Source organism: Fundulus heteroclitus, chromosome 6 (genome assembly GCF_011125445.2).
Source record: "Fundulus heteroclitus isolate FHET01 chromosome 6, MU-UCD_Fhet_4.1, whole genome shotgun sequence".
Lineage (NCBI taxonomy): Eukaryota > Metazoa > Chordata > Actinopteri > Cyprinodontiformes > Fundulidae > Fundulus > Fundulus heteroclitus.
The window spans coordinates 10,196,027-10,214,875 of NC_046366.1; the positions used below are offsets into that span (position 1 = coordinate 10,196,027).

The 18,849-nt window shown below is 41.3% G+C and overlaps 1 protein-coding gene across 9 annotated transcripts in view; it reads left to right on the forward strand.

Moving 5' to 3' along the window:
• The window catches only part of carmil3 (capping protein regulator and myosin 1 linker 3), a 136,183-nt gene that overhangs the window by 73,717 nt on the left and 43,617 nt on the right, over positions 1-18,849 (forward strand). For all 9 annotated transcript variants that reach the window (XM_036138018.1, XM_036138017.1, XM_021310251.2 and 6 more), the window contains 4 exons: positions 7,083-7,159; positions 10,890-10,994; positions 17,172-17,241; positions 17,356-17,437. In XM_036138018.1, the coding sequence (XP_035993911.1) occupies positions 7,083-7,159; positions 10,890-10,994; positions 17,172-17,241; positions 17,356-17,437 (334 nt within the window). The remainder of the gene's footprint in view (positions 1-7,082; positions 7,160-10,889; positions 10,995-17,171; positions 17,242-17,355; positions 17,438-18,849) is intronic.

Here is an 18,849-nt window from a genome sequence, read left to right on the forward strand (position 1 = left end):
GTTGTTTATCCTGGTTCTTTTCACTGCAGGGAGATTAAATATCAGTGTCTGCTACAGATATGAATATGCTTGCTGGTGTGGAGGTCATGAGGTGCCATGACCACCACACCCATCACATCTGATTACTGCCAGACTAGCAGAATCAACACCTCACTTAAATAGAACCTGTGGCCTAGTCAAAGTCAGGAGAGAGATTTTCTTGATATGCTGTGACCTTAATCCGGTCATTATTGCACAAAAACTCTATTTTAGGCTAATTATAGCAATTCTGCCAATAAAAGTGTGCCAAATGTCCTCTACAGTGATGTAATCAGTGGTCTTTGCATGTTATCACAAATGATTAATGGAAGTTGTTGCTGCCATTAGGAAATCATGATTTAAAAACTAAATGTTATCTTAAAATATCTTGTAATAATGAAATGGATTGAAATCTCTGTACTTATTTTGAACCTGCTATATATTTAGAATCTTTCATCTTAAAGTGTCAGTAAAGGTGAGTAAGATCTTCAGTAGATTTTCAGTGCAGCAGCCCACTTTATTTTTTCTTGGTTGGCTGTGCTTCCTCTCCTCCCTTGATATATTTTGGTCCCTTCATACTGTAAATGACACATGATTGATGGCTGTCGGCACTAATGTTTTTGGCTTGTTTTCCTGCCGTATTTTCAGCACCTCTGGTTTGGTGCTAACACATTGTTGGGGGAGTATTTTGTAAGGCGTGTCTTTTCCTTAACGCAAAAAGCATTAAGGAAAAGACACAGGGACATGCAGCTGGGATCCAGTTCTTCACCCCAGCGACTGCCCGCTCTCCTTCGCAGCCACCGTGGAGGTGGTTTAGCTGTTCAGTTAGTCAACCAGATTTTTCATTTGCAAACACACCTTCCTTACATTAGACGGCATTTCGAAATGAAATAAACTAACAGGTAATGACAGCATTGTGGTCGCCACCATCCGTGTTGGTACAGACGTTTTTTTTTTTAATCCTTTTGCTCGAAAAGCCACGACTGAATTCCCCTACTGGAAACTATCTTCAGTAAAGTCCCCATAGATGAACTTCAGCCACTCTTCTGTATTTCTGTTGTCCTTCAGGAGTGAGTGGAATAGTCCATCCGTTTTAGACCACCCTGGGACATATTGGCTCTCCTTTTTAGTAACCGATTTGAGGAGGGGAGGGGGGAGTTTGCAATTTGAAGAAAAATAAAATGCAATTTATGAAAGGTTAAAACATATAATACAAACCTGAATATGTGGAATGAAACACAAGTCTGATGCTATCGACTGGGGCCGTCATCTTGTTACATATTTAGACAGAGGCATGCACTTTCGTGGGAACGAGCACTGCTCAGTTCAAGGGATTTTTAGCGAAACAAATTCGATTCAAATATAAGTGAGGAGGTAAAGAAAATCTGTTAATAGTCAGACATTTCTTGTTTAATTTCCAAACTTATGGAGCTTTTGTCAATGGAATAAGGACATCAATTATTTTACACCTGTGATCAGGGCACATATGAGTCTAGCTTCTAAGGTGAGATTGTTTTTAAGCATTCCTACCTTTTCTCTGCGCCGTGATTTGCATTTACAGATCTGCTTCCATGCTTTTCCTGCCTCTGCTGCATAATATTTCACCCACTGTGTCACATCTTAATGTTTTCAAACTGCTGTTAAATGTTGTTACTTGTATATAAGGGACTGAACCTGTCAAATAATGCATATGCTGTTAAAGGGAAAGTGTGGTGTAGAATATCTTTATAAATTCTGTAGGCTCATGATGACTCACAGCACTGTGGCTATTTTGTGAAAATTTAAATGTCACTTTCAAGTAGGTGGACTTAAACCTGAGGAATCACATCAATATTTGTTTTCCTTTTCTCAAAGATTAAATAGACAAATAAAATAATTGATGACTGTGCAATAAAATGATTACTGGAAAAACTATAACGTTAACAAAGTTTTTGTAAATGGTCAAAAGTTCCGGATCCAGTACTAAGCGTTTTGTTTTGTTTTTTGTGACAAAGCATTCGTATATACTAAATTTTATTAAGCTGACAAACATACTCGATGGTGTCAGATTGAATTTTATGCAATCTATACAAGCTAATTATTCCGTAGTCACACTGTAAATATTTTCATGGTTCAGTTATGGCAATATAAATATATAAATATATCCTACTTTCCTGAAGGATATGTCCTTATTTCCGTCCATCCGTCCGTTTTCTTCTGCTTATCCGGGGTCGGGTCGCGGGGTTAGCAGCTTCAGTAGGGAGGCCCAGACGTCCCTCTCCCCAGCCACTTGGGCCAGCTCCTCAGGAGGAATCCCAAGACGATCCCAGGCCAGCCGGGAGACATAGTCCCTCCAGCGTGTCCTGGGTCTTCCCCTGGGCCTCCTCCCGGTGGGACGTCCAGGAGGCATCCTGACCAGATGCCCGAGCCACCTCAACTGGCTCCTCTCGACAAGGAGGAGCAGCGGCTCTACTCTGAGTCCTCCCCGGATGACTGAGCTCATCACCCTATCTCTAAGGGAGAGCCCAGACACACTACGGAGAAAACTTGTTTCGGCCGCTTGTATCTGGGATCTCGTTCTTTCGGTCACGACCCAAAGCTCGTGACCATAGATGAGGGTAGGAACGTAGATCGACCGGTAAATCGAGAGCTTCGCCTTTTGGCTCAGCTCTCTCTTCACCACAACGGATCGGTACAGCGCCCGCTTCACAGCAGATGCCGCACCAATCCGCCTGTCGATCTCCCGCTCCATCTTCCCCTCATTCGTGAACAAGACCCCAAGATACTTGAACTCCTCCACCAGGGGCAGCACATCCTCCCCAACCCGGAGAAGGCACTTTACCCTTTTCCGGTTCAAGACCATGGTCTCGGATTTGGAGGCACTGATTTTCATCCCAGCCGCTTCACACTCGGCTGCGAACCGCTCCTGTGAGAGCTGTAGATCACGCCCTGATGAAGCCAATAGGACCACGTCATCCGCAAATAGCAGAGACGCAATCCTAAGGCCACCAAAACGGATCCCCTCAACACCTTGGCTGCACCTAGAAATTCTGTCCATAAAAGTTATGAACAGAATCGGTGACAAAGGGCAACCTTGGTGGAGTCCAACTCTCACCGGAAACGAGTCCGACTTACTGCCGGCAATGCGGACCAGACTCTGACACCGGTCGTACAGAGACCTGACAGCCCTTATTAAAGGGCCCTGTACTCCATACTCCCGGAGTACCCCCCAAAGGAGAATGCCTTCTCCAGATCCACAAAGCACATGTAGACTGGTTGGGCAAACTCCCATGCCCCCTCCAGAATCCTGCTGAGGGTGTAGAGCTGGTCCAGTGTTCCACGGCCGAGATTCGACTATCCAACGGACCCTCCTTTCCAGAACCCCTTATATATATATATATATATATATATATATATATATATATATATATATATATATATATATATATATATATATATATATATATATATATTATTCTTTGCTTAATCTTTAAACTAATTTGCTTTGCTTACTTTATATTTGTGGTTTAGTTGGGTTGTTGCTGACATCTGATGTGATTTGTATGTCAATTTCCACTTTATAAATATTTTTTACGCTGACATGTGCAGTCCCACTTTATATGTAACATGGATAACTAAAACGCTATCTTCTCCCCTAACAAGGCTCTTCATCCGTGACTTTCCTTACTGACAGATCATCTACTTTTACTTCAGGAAATTGTTCTAATGGTTTATTCTCTCTGAGTCTTCCAGTTCTCTGTGATTTGTTTGTTTTCTTCTCCTGCTGCACCTCAGCTCACCCGAGCGGTTTAAACACCCCATTAGAGGAGAAATTGTCAAGCCGGAATCCGTTTCATGGAGAAATGGCCCGCCCTGAGAAATCAATCTTCCCTTAATGTGGGGCACAGCTTTTGCTTTGAATCTCTTCTGCTTTTTGATAACTTCTCAAACTCACCTTCCCTCAGATGGGACAGAGTTCTTCCTTTCATGTGCTCAGATTGTCCTGTCTTTCATTTTCATTTCATTAACCCTCGGTCTATCCCAGGGAGACTTGCCTCGGTGTTGGGGTGTTAAATTGAATTATTGATACATTTCTGGTTTGAATCTTCTTAGATGCTCAGACTCTGGTTTATTAATCAAGCTACGTAATAACCACGTTGTCATGACACAACTGAACCTGTCAAATAGCTTAAGCTGTCATCAGTGATGAGTGGCTCCTTTTTTTCTAAGCCTTTGATGTTGTCTTCTTGAGTCCAAGAAACACAATTGGGCCATTTTATTCTCAGAGTGATCGGCTCGCTGTTCCTTTATTTTATCACTCTCTAAAGCTCTTCATTTAAAGCTGGTCAAACCCTCACAAGAGGAGCACTTGATTTAATAGTCCCATTCATAGATGGAGGATAGCGCTGTGGCTTTACATTGATCATGCACTGTGGGCACAGAAACGGCAAGGGGCTCGGCATGCTTAATTTAACGCTCTCTGAGGATGTCTCCCCTTTTCTAATGTAAAACGTGATGAATTTGATGAATACGTGCGATAACAAATTGAAGAACAGTAAGTAATTAATTTTTTCCCCCGCTATTGGCTCCACTTTGATTCAGTGCTATACAATTACACTTCTTATTGCCCATTTGGTCCCTCTGGCGGGAATTAGTACAGTTATCTGACAGGTGAGCACTTTCCATACACACACTGACAGATCGGTAGGAAGTCTGGCTGCTGGAGCCGGGTGGTATTAACCCTTCATTGCAAAAGAGTATGGAAACAATTGGGGGACATAAGTTCTTGTTCTATCTCAACAGTGTGTCCTTTATTTAAATAGGTGCCGATTTTGGAAGTCAGTCCGAGTGAGGAATGTGTGAAATGATTAAACACGAGAGCCAATTCAATTGACTAATTTAATCATTCTTTAAAATATGCATCATTGCTTTAAAAAACTGAAAATGAACAAAATTAAGTGAGTTCTTGGTTGCAGCCTAAAAGTATGGCTCTCAGATAAAAAAAAAAAAAAAAAAACATAGGGTGGCACTAAGAGGTTATGAGCGGTAATTATCTTATCTCCAATATAGTGTTGCACAATATATTAAATCACAATCCTCATAGCATTGTCACTGTGTGGAATATCGTAATGGCAAAGGCTCACTTTGATGCCATACGTGGTAGGATATTATAATTCAAGTGTCAGGAGTTCAGATTCTATGTATGTATAATATACCGGATGGATTTTCACGGCCCTTAATAACCTGATGTTGAGCTTTTACGGCTGAAGTGCTAAAGCCCATAGAGACCAATGAAGTTACTGTGTAACGACAAAGAGTGAAGAGTGTCAGAAACATAAGCTTCATTGGAATCCATTTTGCCATTACAATTTGATGCAACAGTACCGCCGTAACATATTTTCATGATTTCTGTCTTAGGTTCTTCTACTTCACTTAAACTAATATTAGATTACCAGCTGACAACTCGTCAGAGCGGAGTTCAGACAAATCAGATTTCTGTCCGAGCAACTTCCATCTCAACCTGCAAAAGGTCAGCGAACAATGACCAGCCGGCTCTATTCATCCTGCATGGTTCAATTTTTTAAATGGCTCCTACAGTTTTTGCAGTTTTTTTTTTTTAGGTTTAAGATGACTGATGATGCTGAGTTTTATTCTGTTTATTAAGGATTACTGTGGTGGATTATTTTGGTATTCCCAAAATTATTCATACACCTGGCAGATTTAGCTTTAAACCGAACTGGAAGTAATATAGTAACTGGCTGCCTATTCAACACAGAATCCATTACAAAATCTGTCTCCTCACCCATCAGTGCATAAACGGAACTGCCCCATGAAACCTCTGCTCCTCCACCTCTACCTGCTGCCTGCACCAACCTAGGACTAAACTCTCCACTGTGGGAGACAGGGCCTTCCAGGCAGTCGCCCCACGTATATGGAATGCCCTCCCAGGGCCCCACAAACTGTGGAAGTGTTCAAAAAGCACCGGAGGACATTCCTATTTCAAATGACCTTTTAATACTTATGATTTCAATTTTGCTTTTATGGTGTTGTATTGTGTTTCTGTTTTTATTATACTTTGGGAGCTGTTTTTAACCCCCTGCTATTGTAGCGCTTTGAGAGTTTATTTGAAATGTAAAGTGCATCATAAATAACATTTATTATAATTATTATAAAAATGTATTATTCATATATAAAGTTTTAGAACTGTCCAACCGGAGTCCAAGATTTTAATTTGAATAGGAATCTGTGGAGGAAGTTGAAAACTAGAGTGATGGCAAGGAGGATAGTAAGGCAGTCAGAACTAAAAAAGCCGTATAGACGATGTAAAGTATCAGAATAGATAGACAGCTCCACCCAGGTGAATCTTTTCCGTTGACTGCCGTGGTGCGTGACGGGTTCCTTTGACATTGGGCGATTGCTGCTGATTTTGTTTAATTAGTTCTCTCGTTGTTTCTGTCAGTCAGCAGCTTCTTCGTTTTTAAGTGCGTCGTTGCTTTGGGCCAGTAGTGCACAGCAGTGAAGTTAGTCTGCTTCAGAATGCCACATGACATGTTCAGAGGGCTATCCTGAGGTTAACTATAAGGCAAGTTGGAAAAACATGCAAAAAAACAAAAATTGTAAAAAAAAGTCTTTTGGCCCTGAGATGCAATATACTGGAGGCAGCATCCCCTGTTGGTGTTTCACACTAGCACGCTTGTTTTATTTGAAAATGATATCAAAGCATTTGGAGGTTAGGTAGTAATATGTAGTGTATGCGCTGCCGTTCATTTTTCTGATATACCCGGAGACCCGTAATTTGCTTTGCTGAAATCGAATTGCGCACAGATCTGTTTTGCTCTGACCTGAAAGGCTGTAATATCGGCTCCTCATTCGTGGCAGGGCCCTTCGATCTTTCCCGCCGCTTGCAACATCAAGGCTTGGTTTTGTCTTACCTGTCTCCAGCAGAGAAAGTCATGCATTACTTTTTTGTCAGCTTCAGCCTGTGCTATAGCGTTCTCCGCACGGCCAGGATAACTGTTGTGCAACATGATCACCCAGCGGTTGTGAACAGACCTCTTGTATTGATCCGTCTTCTCTTCTTGCAGTTATTCGGGGCCTTGCTGCGAGGCTGCTGCGCTGACCTCTCCTACCTGAATCTGTCAAAGAACTCCTTCTCTCACAGGTGGGTATTCACCTCATATCTTGTTGTTTTTTTTCATCTTTTAGGAAAGAAAACACAACTCTGGAAGGATTCGGTGTCGGAGGCATTAAAAGATTGATATTTAGTTTTTTTTTTCTTTTTTTTTGCTATATTAGTAATCTGTCTGGGACCTCACTGAGAGCGTGTTTTTTTTTTTTTCTCTCCCTCTCAAGTCGCTTCCTGCATATGTGTTTGCAGAATGTGTTGGTGGTTTTTCTTCCATACACACATGTCTGTGTTTGCCAACAAGTTTTCCGTCTGTCAAACGCTTGTTTGCATGCCAACAAGCTTGCGTGTCTCTGTTTACCTTGCTGGAAGGCTGGAGTGGTTCCGGCTCTCCTCATATCCTGTCCCACAGGGGCCCAGGAGCCTCCCTGCTCAGCATATTGTGATTTCGAATTATAGAGCGGGAGAACTTGGTAAAAAAAAAAAAAAAAAAAAATGGGACTAATTTTAGATGGGAATTATTTTTGCACTCCCCAGGCTCCCGTGCACGCATTTTTTTGTACTTGTTCTGCATTTGCATGCGCCGTATTTCTCAGTCCACCTTTTACTCGATTTTTTTCCATTTGTCTGGTTTGAGCACGATGTCTCCGTCCTCCGTTAGATTTTTATCTTTCTCTTCCCGTTGCTTCTTTTTGCCTCCTAACCGCTCTCCTCTCTGCCCCCTCCGCCCTTCATCATCCTTCCCAGCACTCCCTCCCCCTTCTGTCCGTAGTTCCTCCCACCTCCTGCTGGTGCTCAAATGCATTCTGGCTCTGTGCTGCCGGTCAGACGGCCCCGGTGTTTTTCGGTGACAGCACGGAGCCGCGAGGCTGAACGGAGCCGATAAGAAGCACCCGGCTGCTGATTCTCATGAATATGAAACCAGCCTCAGATCACTTCCCTGTCCGTTACACGCGTACATGTGTCTCCACTTTTGAGAGACAATGAGGCCGTCCACGTAGATACTGTTACCCACACATGCACTTGTGGTTCGGAGTTGCTGATAAAGCCCTCTGGGGAGCGTAAGGTGAGAGAGAGAGACAGCGACAGAAGCTTTTGGGTATCTGTGGAGGCCTGACAGGCTATATGCTAATCGTTATAAATGGGCCCAAAAAAAACCCGTCAGCCTTCCGAACACGGGAAGGTTATTATTGCTCTGGCTGCGGCTGTAACGCAACTGCCTGCTTTCCCCCTCGCAGCTAGCTTGATGGCTTTATCTTTTCGTTTTCTATTGACCTTTTCCATTTTTAGCCTGCGTAACTTCATTTGCTCTCCATTTTCTCCATCTTTATCTCACGATGCATTCATTCACTTTTATCACGGTGCCGAGTTAACATGGTTTTATCTGTGCAGGGAGAACATGAGAGGATTCTGAGAGATATATAGCGAACACAATGCCTTTCAACAGTATTCACACCCATTAACAACACTTTACAACCACTAACTAGAATGTTTTTTTTTTTTGGGGGGGGGGGTGGATCCTCATCGTTAACTATAAGGGAAATATTTTTATCTTTCATCATCTTTATTCGCCATTGCAGCATACATTACAATGATATTTGTGTTCTGCATTTAATCCATCCCCTTTTTAGGGTGTAGGGTTTAGGCTCCTACTGTGTGGTATCCAGCGGATCCATATGATGCTTGGTTTTTCCCAATTTCCAAAATCTGAAGAGTGGTTTGCATTTGTATTCTGCTTCCGTATTTTTGCTACCCCGAAATAAAATCCAAAGCAGTCAATTGCTTGCAAAAGTGTATATAGTAAGTAACGTGCTCTGAAATGTAGGCTGTCTGTGACCTTAACAAATTAACTAGTATGGTGTTAAAGGACAACGTCATGTATGCCAGGGGGTTTGTTGTTGCATCTTTACTGCAGAACCATGGTCTGAATGAGGCGTAACACTTTATAACACCCTGAACACAGAATCCCCTCTGTGACACATAGTAGGAGCTGCATCATGCTGCAGCGGATGGAGCTGGTTTTCTTCAGCGGAGGAAAGGAAGCTGGTCAGAGCTGAAGATGGATGGAGCTAAATACCTAAATCCCGAAAGAAAACCTGTCAAAGGCTGAAAAGGCATGAACTTAGGGTAGAGGGGTCTGAATACAAATGTCTGCCACACTTTTCAGATATAAATTTGGAGAAATTGTGGAAAACTATGTCTCCTTCCTTTCCACTTTGCGTCACAGTTTGTTGGCTTATCACATACAATCATAAAAGGCTACAATGTGGTTTATTGTTGTAATGCGGCAAAAATACGAGGTCGAAGTAGTATAAAGACTTCAAGTATTTGCAACCTCATTTATTCTGCTCTTTTTCCTTATGCACGTTATTCAACATTATTACAGTCTAGCATGGTTTTATCTGTGCCGGCTGAATGCGGTAGGATTCTTAAGAGTTATAGTGAAACAATGATCCTTCATCCTAGCGACATCCTATGTGTGTCAACTTGCCGTCGATGGAAGTGAAAAATACCAAAACAAAATCCATTGTAGCCTGTCGTTTTTCATTATCTTTAAAGCCCAACTTGGCATGATATCAGTCAAGCTCCGGTTGTTCTAATTTTGACTCGGTAATCGTCATAAAGCGCCGGGTCACGACGTACACAAGGACGACGGAGAGACGGAGCATGATACGTGCCGAACACAGCCAGGAACCGGGAAGGCAGAGTGATTAGTCATTTTATTCCCAATCAGTTACATTACTGCTCTCATATTTCTGAACCAGCTGTGGCAAACGCATGAACATGTGAAAAAATGAAACCGGCTGAGCAATCACGGCAGAGGGCAGCTTTTTTTTTTTTCTGCAACGATCCATTCCTGAGGTTCAGGTTATATTACAGTTCTGCTGCTGCCTGCGGGCATAGCTTTTTTTCTGATTAACCTCGCTGTAATAGATAAACTCATTGTTGATCAGGGGCAGGATGAACAGATTCTGCTTTTGGAAAAGTCATTTATTTTTTAAAAAGAAATAAATAAATATGCCAGCTTCCTGAAAAAAAGGTAGCAGGCAATCATTTCTTGATAAACAAGCCTCATCTTTCAGCATGATAAATCAGCCCTCCCCCATCACACACCGCCTCCTCCTCCTCATTCATTCCCTCCTTCCCGCTTCCACTCATCACTTCACCCCACGTTCTCCAGACACAGTGTTCCCATTCACCGTGAGTTGTTCGTACAGTGTGGGGTTGAGGTAGCAGATTGGCTGCCATGACAAGTGCTAAACACATCTGAGCCAGCGCGGTCGCAGACGCACGCGCTCTCTGCGTCCTTTCCCCCCTGTTGACGGGCCAATTTACTGTATTTACCAAGCAGATGGTTGGCTGATTGGTTATTCTTGCCTTTTAGGCGGTGGCGGTAATAGATGCCAGGCCCCGTACCATATAGTGTCTCCTTGATGTAATACTGACCCGAATGTCTCTAGCGGCATCTGTCTGCTTTACCAATACCACACTTCCCCTCTGTCAGCTCGCCCGCTGGACACTTTCCTTCGCTCTGAATAAGCTTTTTTTCTTCTTCTTATGCCATTTTCTGTCTTTTCTCGTTTAGTCTTCCATCTGTTTTTGTTGTCGTCTAAGCACTTTTTATGTACCGGGGTATGCCTGGCTGTGATCTGTCTCTCTCTCTCTCTCTCTCTCTCTCTCTCTCTCTCTCTCTCTCTCTCTCTCTCTCTCTCTCTCTCTCTTTACCCATCTCTTTTTTTTTTTTTGCTCCTTTGACCATTCCCAGGAGGGGGAGAGACTCTCTGCCTACTTTCCGCCAGTTCTTCAGCTCAGCCTTCAGCCTGACCCAAGTCAGCCTGGCCTCCATGAAGGTCCCCCCGGATTCACTGAGGTGAGATGGATTTAAATAGTTTCTTAGAGGTCTTCCATCAGGACTTAATTTTAAGTACCCTCTATAGGCTGGAAAATGTCTGTAATGAATTCCTGGCTGTTTTTTTAATAGAATATCAAATGAATGCATTCGGTTTAAAAGCCAGTTTTACATATATATAGTGACCTGTGGAAAAAAAATATAAAGGTCTGTCGCTTCTCAGGTGACGCATAAATCATCCTTACTTCAAGGCTTGGTTTCGATAAAGGTGATTAAAGCAGCATCGGCAGTAAAGCAGCACATTTAGCCCATATATAAAAACAGTCACATCCAAGTTTAAAGTGTGGGTGAGCAATAAAAAGGTCTCGGAATTTGATTGCTATAAAATGTATGTAACATCCTGGCGATGTAAATTACTTTTTAAGTCAGTCCATCGACGCATTAAACGGCCTATCCCTCAGTAGAAACACAGGCTACGACAGCTGAGGGCCTTCAGGCTTTTAGAGTTCAGATGATCTCCAACTTATGTCTGCACAGTGTTTTTTTTTTTTTTTTCTCACAGTGGAGCTAAAGATTGAGGGAGGATTTTCCACTGAAGCGGTTCCGGTTCTTAACCAGGACTGGTGCTTCAACCAGTTCTTAACGGCTTCCATAGAAAGACCCGTTCGCTTTTCAACAAGCTGAGAAGCAGCTTGCTCCCTCATCGTTAGGTCACTGAAACGTCTCATGCAGTAAATGCTTCGTACTCTGTCTGTCGTATTCTTAATTTCCCTGGAGGATCGCAGTACAGTTTCCCTGTACGGATCTCGATATCATGCCGTCATATCACCGTTTTGTAACAGTACAAAAAAAAAAAAAAAACAGGATGTATGTTTAGTAAATCCTTCAAAATCCCAACCAGCTGATCTCTGGCCCCGACCCGTGCCAAGTGGGCTGGAGAACAGGAGTCACACACCATGAAGCAGGGTTTGTTTAAGACAGCAGGACAATATCAAGCAAGCAACAATTTAGCACTGGGATTGCTTTGGTTGAACAACCCCCCTGAGGGGACATGATGGGAGAGCTGAAGGGGAGACTGAGACTTGATATAATCCTTAGTTATCCTTTCAAAATTGCTGAGGCTCTTTAAAAACCGGACGTGCTTTGAATTATGTAAAGACAGTGAAAACCCCGTATCCCTGCACAGTCAGTGCATGGACATGCTGCTTACCATCCATGGTGGTAACGCTTACTGATTGTCCTTGTGCAATGCACCATTCATCCCTCCTATACTTCTGTTTACCCCCCCCCCCCACATACACACACACACACACACACACACACACACACACATACACACTTTCCATCAGCCTCTCACCTCTTACTGAACTCACAAGAAAAATAAAGTGCTGACTGGGACACTGTTGCAATCCGAGCACTTTAGTTACAACTTCTTACATCCAAGAAGTATAAGAGTGATTTGAGTTTGTTTTTTTTTACCATGAATTCACTTCTTAAAAGAATACCGTCCTTAGGCGGCTTCCTCTGGCTGCCTAAAGGGGAAAGATCAGCGCTCAGCAGTGGAGCATCTTCCCTAAAGACACCCGAGGCAAGTGCTTTCTTCAGCCAACTTGCTCCCAAAATTCTACCATCTCCCCCAATTTTCAAAAGAGTCCAAAAAAAAAGTCTCACTGGTAAAAAAGCTGTTTGTTTTATCTATTTACAGGCAAATCTCAATGGATATTTTTGAGAAAAACTAAGACTGCTGTTTTGTTCACATGTAGAGTAAAGGTGTTACTAATCTCAAAGTGTTCTTTAACACATCTATAATCAGGGTAAGAAGTCTAGCTTTGAGGGGTCTATATAAAATGCTATAATTGTTAAAGATGCTCCTTGTGGCGTGGACGCGACAGAATGACCGTGTTTTGTATTTTTAGAAACACGTTAAGCTTTTTATGAATCTCAAAATGCATTTTTAAAGAATCTCTGCTCCGTGTAAAACAATCCATATGATGTTTGACCAGTTTAAGTATTTAGGATTTGGAATTAGAGATGGTCAGCTGTATTGCCGACCCTTTTAAAGACCCCTCAACACACCGAAAACGTCCTTAAGTCTACCATGCATGCAGCCTCAGCATCATTAATCAGCATATGCTCACATTCTGCACAACATAGGGACTCAACACTGTCCACTGCCTGGAGGTGACTATAGGCAAGAGAAAACTAGTTTGGATCACAACTGATAGATGGCTTTTTTGTTTTTAACAATCTGAATGTTTGTGGCTCCCCATAAACCATTGTGCCCTGCTTGGAGAGCCACATTGCAACAATCTCGACTTAAGCCTCTTATCTGGCTTTTCGTATCGGGCCAAAAGCTGATGAGGTTTGGGTTTGGTGAGATAAGAAAGATTGAGACATCAGTTTATTTATCTTTATATATATATATATATATATATATATATATATATATATATATATATATATATATATAGGCTTCAATGATAGAAATGTCCTAGTTTGCTACCTTATTATGTTATGTCTGACTTTAATTTCTGTTTTACTGTTAAATTTTTTGTGATTCTTTTTTTGTGTGGTGGCCTTGAGTGGCTAGAACGTTCCTGTCAAATAACATTTTTAATTATTATTTTTATTTATTAGCTCCTGTGTGTAATACCTCGTGATATGTTGAGACTGAATTAAATCCACTTTCTTAATTGGCAGCTTGCATGTTACGCAAGTAGGCAATAAAAAGGGATTCCACAGCGTAAATGACGTTGACAAATAAAAAAATGAGAAACAGAAAAAGAAACTGTTGAAAGATTATGGGAATTGAACTCATAATCAGTATTTAGTGATAAAAATAGAAAAAAGGATCAGTCTTTACTGATAATGCAAAAACAATGTGATACACAGCAACACCTTTTCATTCTGTAATTTTTTAACACATACATGAAATATCATGAGCGATAAGTGTAGGGTTCCTCATATGCCTCTTTCAGGGACATTCTGCTGACTGTGTTGCTCTGACTAATGTTGCACCACCTGTGACAGCCACTCGGTAATTGAATCTTCTCTCTCCTCATTTGGAGAGCCTTTGGACAAGGAGCATCCACTGAGTTTGCATAAATGAAATGCAATACAAGCAGTTTTTTTTGTGTTTATACAGTAAATATTCATGAAGTTTGTAAAGTAGGCTTAAATACACCAGTGTTCTGGCCAGAGATCATAATCAGCTAATTTGCACTTGATGAGCTCTGGCTGGTGGTTGAATACTGACAAATCCAATTTTATTTCTTCATTTAATGCACCAGGAGTGACATCTGTCCCCGTTTGGTCTGCAAAACAAATGTCAATAAACAAAACGTTTTTTAATGCACTTTGTTATGGGTTTAAAATCAGATTTATGCGTCAGCGTGTGCTTTGATGCGTAAATGGGGGGTAATCTTGAAATCCATTCATTTCCACCCAGATGTAAACCCAACAGTTCTAACTCTATCAAAGAACCTTCAACGTATTGTTTCCTGTTAGAGCCAGTGTGGTCATTTGATTGTAGAGTTAAAAGAAAAAAGTACAAATTAGGGCCTAATCAGATCAGACTTTTTGTTTTCTTGTCTGGTCGGGTCTTTCAGAATCACATGTATTGCAAGTAAATATTTTCTATACACTTAAAAAAATATTTCACTAGATTAAATAATACTATCACAACAGCTCAGTTGACAAGCTATTTTTTTATCATGGAAAAATAAAAATGATCACTACTTTATTCAATGCAGTAAATCTAAAATCTACCTTTGTAGCGTATATAAAAGTACCAACACAGCGTGTCCTTGGATGCAACTTGGTATGAATTTAGTAAAAATCAGATGAAAGATTAGGGACACGATTCTGTAACTTCCTCTTTTTTTTAAGATACAACATTACTAACTCTGGTAATGAACAGGCAGCACATTTTTCTTCTTGTGATGTTTAGCTGTTGAATTACAACATTATTAATGGGTTTGTAGGTGTTATAATCCCAAAGGAAGAAGAACGAAAATCAAAACTGCCAGGTCAGACCTAAAAACAAAACAAAAACTACAGCTCTCTAAAACAGACAAAGAAACGCATCGATAAAATGTCTGTAAAATAAGCCAACATTTGACAGAGAAGTGAAAAGCTTTTCTTACCATGTTTTGTTATGCAACCTCTTGCAGCATTTTCACTCTGATCTTTTTGAAGAGCAACGTTGGTTACAGATTTCCAATATTAATCTTAGAAACAAAGTTTACATGGTCTGATATAGCTGTAGGTTTCCTAGTTCTGGAGTCTTTGTTACTTGTCAGAATGAGGCAATAAGCTAAATTAAAGCTCAGTGCTATGTCTCACTTTATTACTGCCGGAATTAGCTCTCCCAGCAACCAAGCAATGAAATCAAATTGAATCCATCACTCTCGTCTTGAATCTGCTCACAGCGGTCTTGACAGATCCACGTGTTTGTCGGCTAGCGTTTGCAGAAATGTCAGAACGTGTTTATAGTTACACGGAGCTGTTCATGTTAAAAAAACGTCCCCTCCTACGGTGCCACTGGTGAAGGCTCCAGGAGCGCCCTGACATTGTCTAAATCCAAAAGGAATGCTTAAATATAAAAGGAGCAAAGTTGACAGCAGCAGAAATAAAACCCATGAATCTAGGCTGTAATTGGTGTATAAAAAATATCTGAAATACATGTTTTTGTTTTAATGTATTATTAAACTTTCATTTATCTTACTAATCAGTTTATTTTTATTAATTTTATTATTTCATGATTTTTTTATGTATTTTTTTCATTTTTCATATTTCCCCAATGATTCTTCTTAGATGTTGTTGTTTTTTTTTAAATGACTTCCTTTTGAAGAGGCATAATTGGGCTAAATTTTGTTTTAGATAACTTTTATTGATTTAGATTTTTGCTGCATAGGGCCAGATAGGTTTAAAAGGTTAGGGCAACTTTTTTTAATTTTGCTTAATAAGCTATCATCGTTTGAAAACTTCATGTATTTACTCTTAAATGTTTCAGATAAAAGACAATTATATACCAAAACATATTAAGTGTCAAAAAAGCAACAAATATGTTTCCCCAACACTGACTGTCTTGTTTCACACTTCCTATTCTTATCTGCATTATACAGATTAAAGGGGAACTTTATGGAGACATAAAGGGTTGACTATCAAGGGCTTTTATGATGTTCTACACTGGAAACTAACTGCACTCTGTGGATGCTGTTGTTTTCCTCTTTGTGTATTGTTTAAGCTTGCCTACAGAAATAGCTCTTGCGTGTGGAGGGTAGGTTGCACCTTAGCCATCTGCACATTAGTCTTCCAGTATTTTCCTCTACAGTAGGTCCAGTTGACTAATATGTTTGTGGACTGGCCTTCCATCAGACGGTCCAAACTGAAGCCTCTGGCTTGGCCAAATTTCCCTGTGCTGACAGGACTCCGTGTTCTCAGCAGCTTCAGGAGATCTGTTACTAAAACCTGCTCGGAGTGTGGCCAAGGAACGGAGAGTTTCCCCAACAGGGATAAATGGAGCACAGCGAATTTCCGATTTCTCTGTAAGGTGTGCAGCCTGTTGTTAACAAGCCAGAGCCAAAAAAAAAAAAAAAAAAAACAACAAAAAAAAACAATCAATAGCAGAAAAAAAGCAAAGGAAAATTGGCAGTGGCAAAAACTGCATGCTGCATGATGGATGCCGACCAAAATGGAGCTGACTTTTTTTTCTACTTACCTCCTTCTGGTACAACACTCTTAGCTTTGTACTTTTTGCAGGAGGATAAATTTGCTCCATGGTCCTGCTGTGCTGAAGCATCCAGCTGAGCCTATGTGCATGTATAATTTTTGTGCCCATTACAACTGGCTGTTTGGCCTTAATAAATATTGAGAGCTTTTGAAGTAACTCTTCTTTCTAAGCTCATTTTCTCTAATCTTTTAAGAAGGCTCTAAAACTTTTAGGTGTGGACAGAAAATATGGAACATGATGGGCTGGGAGTTGATCCTATTCTGGTGCTCAGAGGGAGGAGATTCAAGACTGGATTTATGAGGGAAAATAATTTTTTTTTTTCTTTTTTGCAGATTTCACTTGCCTTATCTACCTGATTTTCTTAATTTTGTCCAATTTCTTATCAATCTTCTCACCTCTTCCACACAAATGTTCTGTTTGTTTCTGTTTTTCGTGTGCTCACTCTGTTTTTTTTTTTCTTTCAGAGCTCTCTTTCTGGGTTTGTCCAACAACCCTCATATCTCCGACTTGCACCTGGACATCAGCAGCTGCGAGGTATCACCCGCTGACCATCGCCTTACGTAGATCCACCCCTGATCTTTTCAGATAAGCATCCCATCATGCTCCACTTTGCTTCTTTTTTTTCTTTTTTTTTTGTTCCTCCCACAGCTGAGGTCAGCCGGGGCCGCCGTGATTCAGGAGCTGTTTCCGCGTGTTTCATGCGTGGGGACTTTAGACGTCTCCGATAATGGTAAGAAACGTTTATCTGTTTGCACACTGCCAACTTATTCACTCTGTTACAGCCGCAGTGGTTTTCACTTGCAGATACTGTGTGGAGGATTTAAATTGAAATGCTTTGAATGCAGTCTCGGTAGTGATGTGCAAACGGAAGTATGTGGCTTTCACAACAATTCATACCTCTAGAACTGTAACTACACCGCCGACTTGTCCAGCGTTTACCCCGCCTCTCACCACCCCCCCAACCCACACACACTTGTCACCTGTAAGGACAAGTGGGTGTAGACGCTAATTGGCTGAATAAAATATAACTTTTTTTAATGTAACAACCTCATATGTAGATGTTTCTCTCTTTTTTGGGGGGAGATTTTATGCGAAAGAGCAAAAATCTGAAAGCCACGGTGTCTCGGCCCCCTTTTTACTGTTGCCCCTAAATAAACAACTCTCCTAACGAGCAACGGGTGTCCTTCAAAAGAACCAGAGCTAATCAATAGAGTCCCCCTGTGTGTGATTTCATCTCTGTGGAAATCAAGTTGTTCTGTGCAAGCCTTAGAGCAGGGGTGTCAAACTCATTTCTATATAGGGCCACTTTGGCGTCATGAAGTCATTACAAGGGCCGGTTGCACGTGTGTAGACGATACTTTTCATTTCATAATTTCATTCCAGTTCACATAGAAGTATAAAAAATGCACAGTAACATAAAAGTAGCAACCTTAGGCTGTTTATACAGTTTATCTGCAAAAAACGTTGATATTGGGGTGAGTTACACTTACAGGAGGCACAGATTTAGCCATTTTATACACTTTCAAAGGATATATGCCTCTACTTTATTATTTTTGGCTCTTGAGGGCCGGATTATTTACCTTGACGGGCCGGATTTGGCCCGCGGGCCTTGAGTTTGACACCTGTGCCTTAGAGGGTTGTTGCAGAACATCGGTGAACAACCAGCATCAAGACTACAGCACTTCGCAGACAGATCAGAGGGACCGTCGTGGAGAAGTTTGAAGCAGGGTGGGGTTAAAGAGCTATAACCCAAGCTGTGAACATCTCATGGAATACTGGTCCATCCATACAAAAAGTGGAAATTAGAGTACGGGACAAATGAAAACCTGCCAAGACACGGCAGCATTAATCAGAGAAGCAGCCAAAGGGTCCCTAGTTATTCTGGAGGAGCCACATGGATCCACTGCAACCAGGACTCCTAATGGCTTCATTTCAACAGTGGTTTTCTTTTTCATGTAGTTATGGAGAGCATAATTAATGGTTGTCCTGTCAACAGATTCTCCCACCTGAGCTTTGAAGCGCTGCAGCTCCGGCAGGTCAGTTTAGATGGGCCACCCTGACTTGTCTGCTGTGTTCCTTGGTCTTCACGGTGCCATTTGTTTCACTAGCGTTATTTAAAAAAAATCTCTGAGGCTTCTTGCA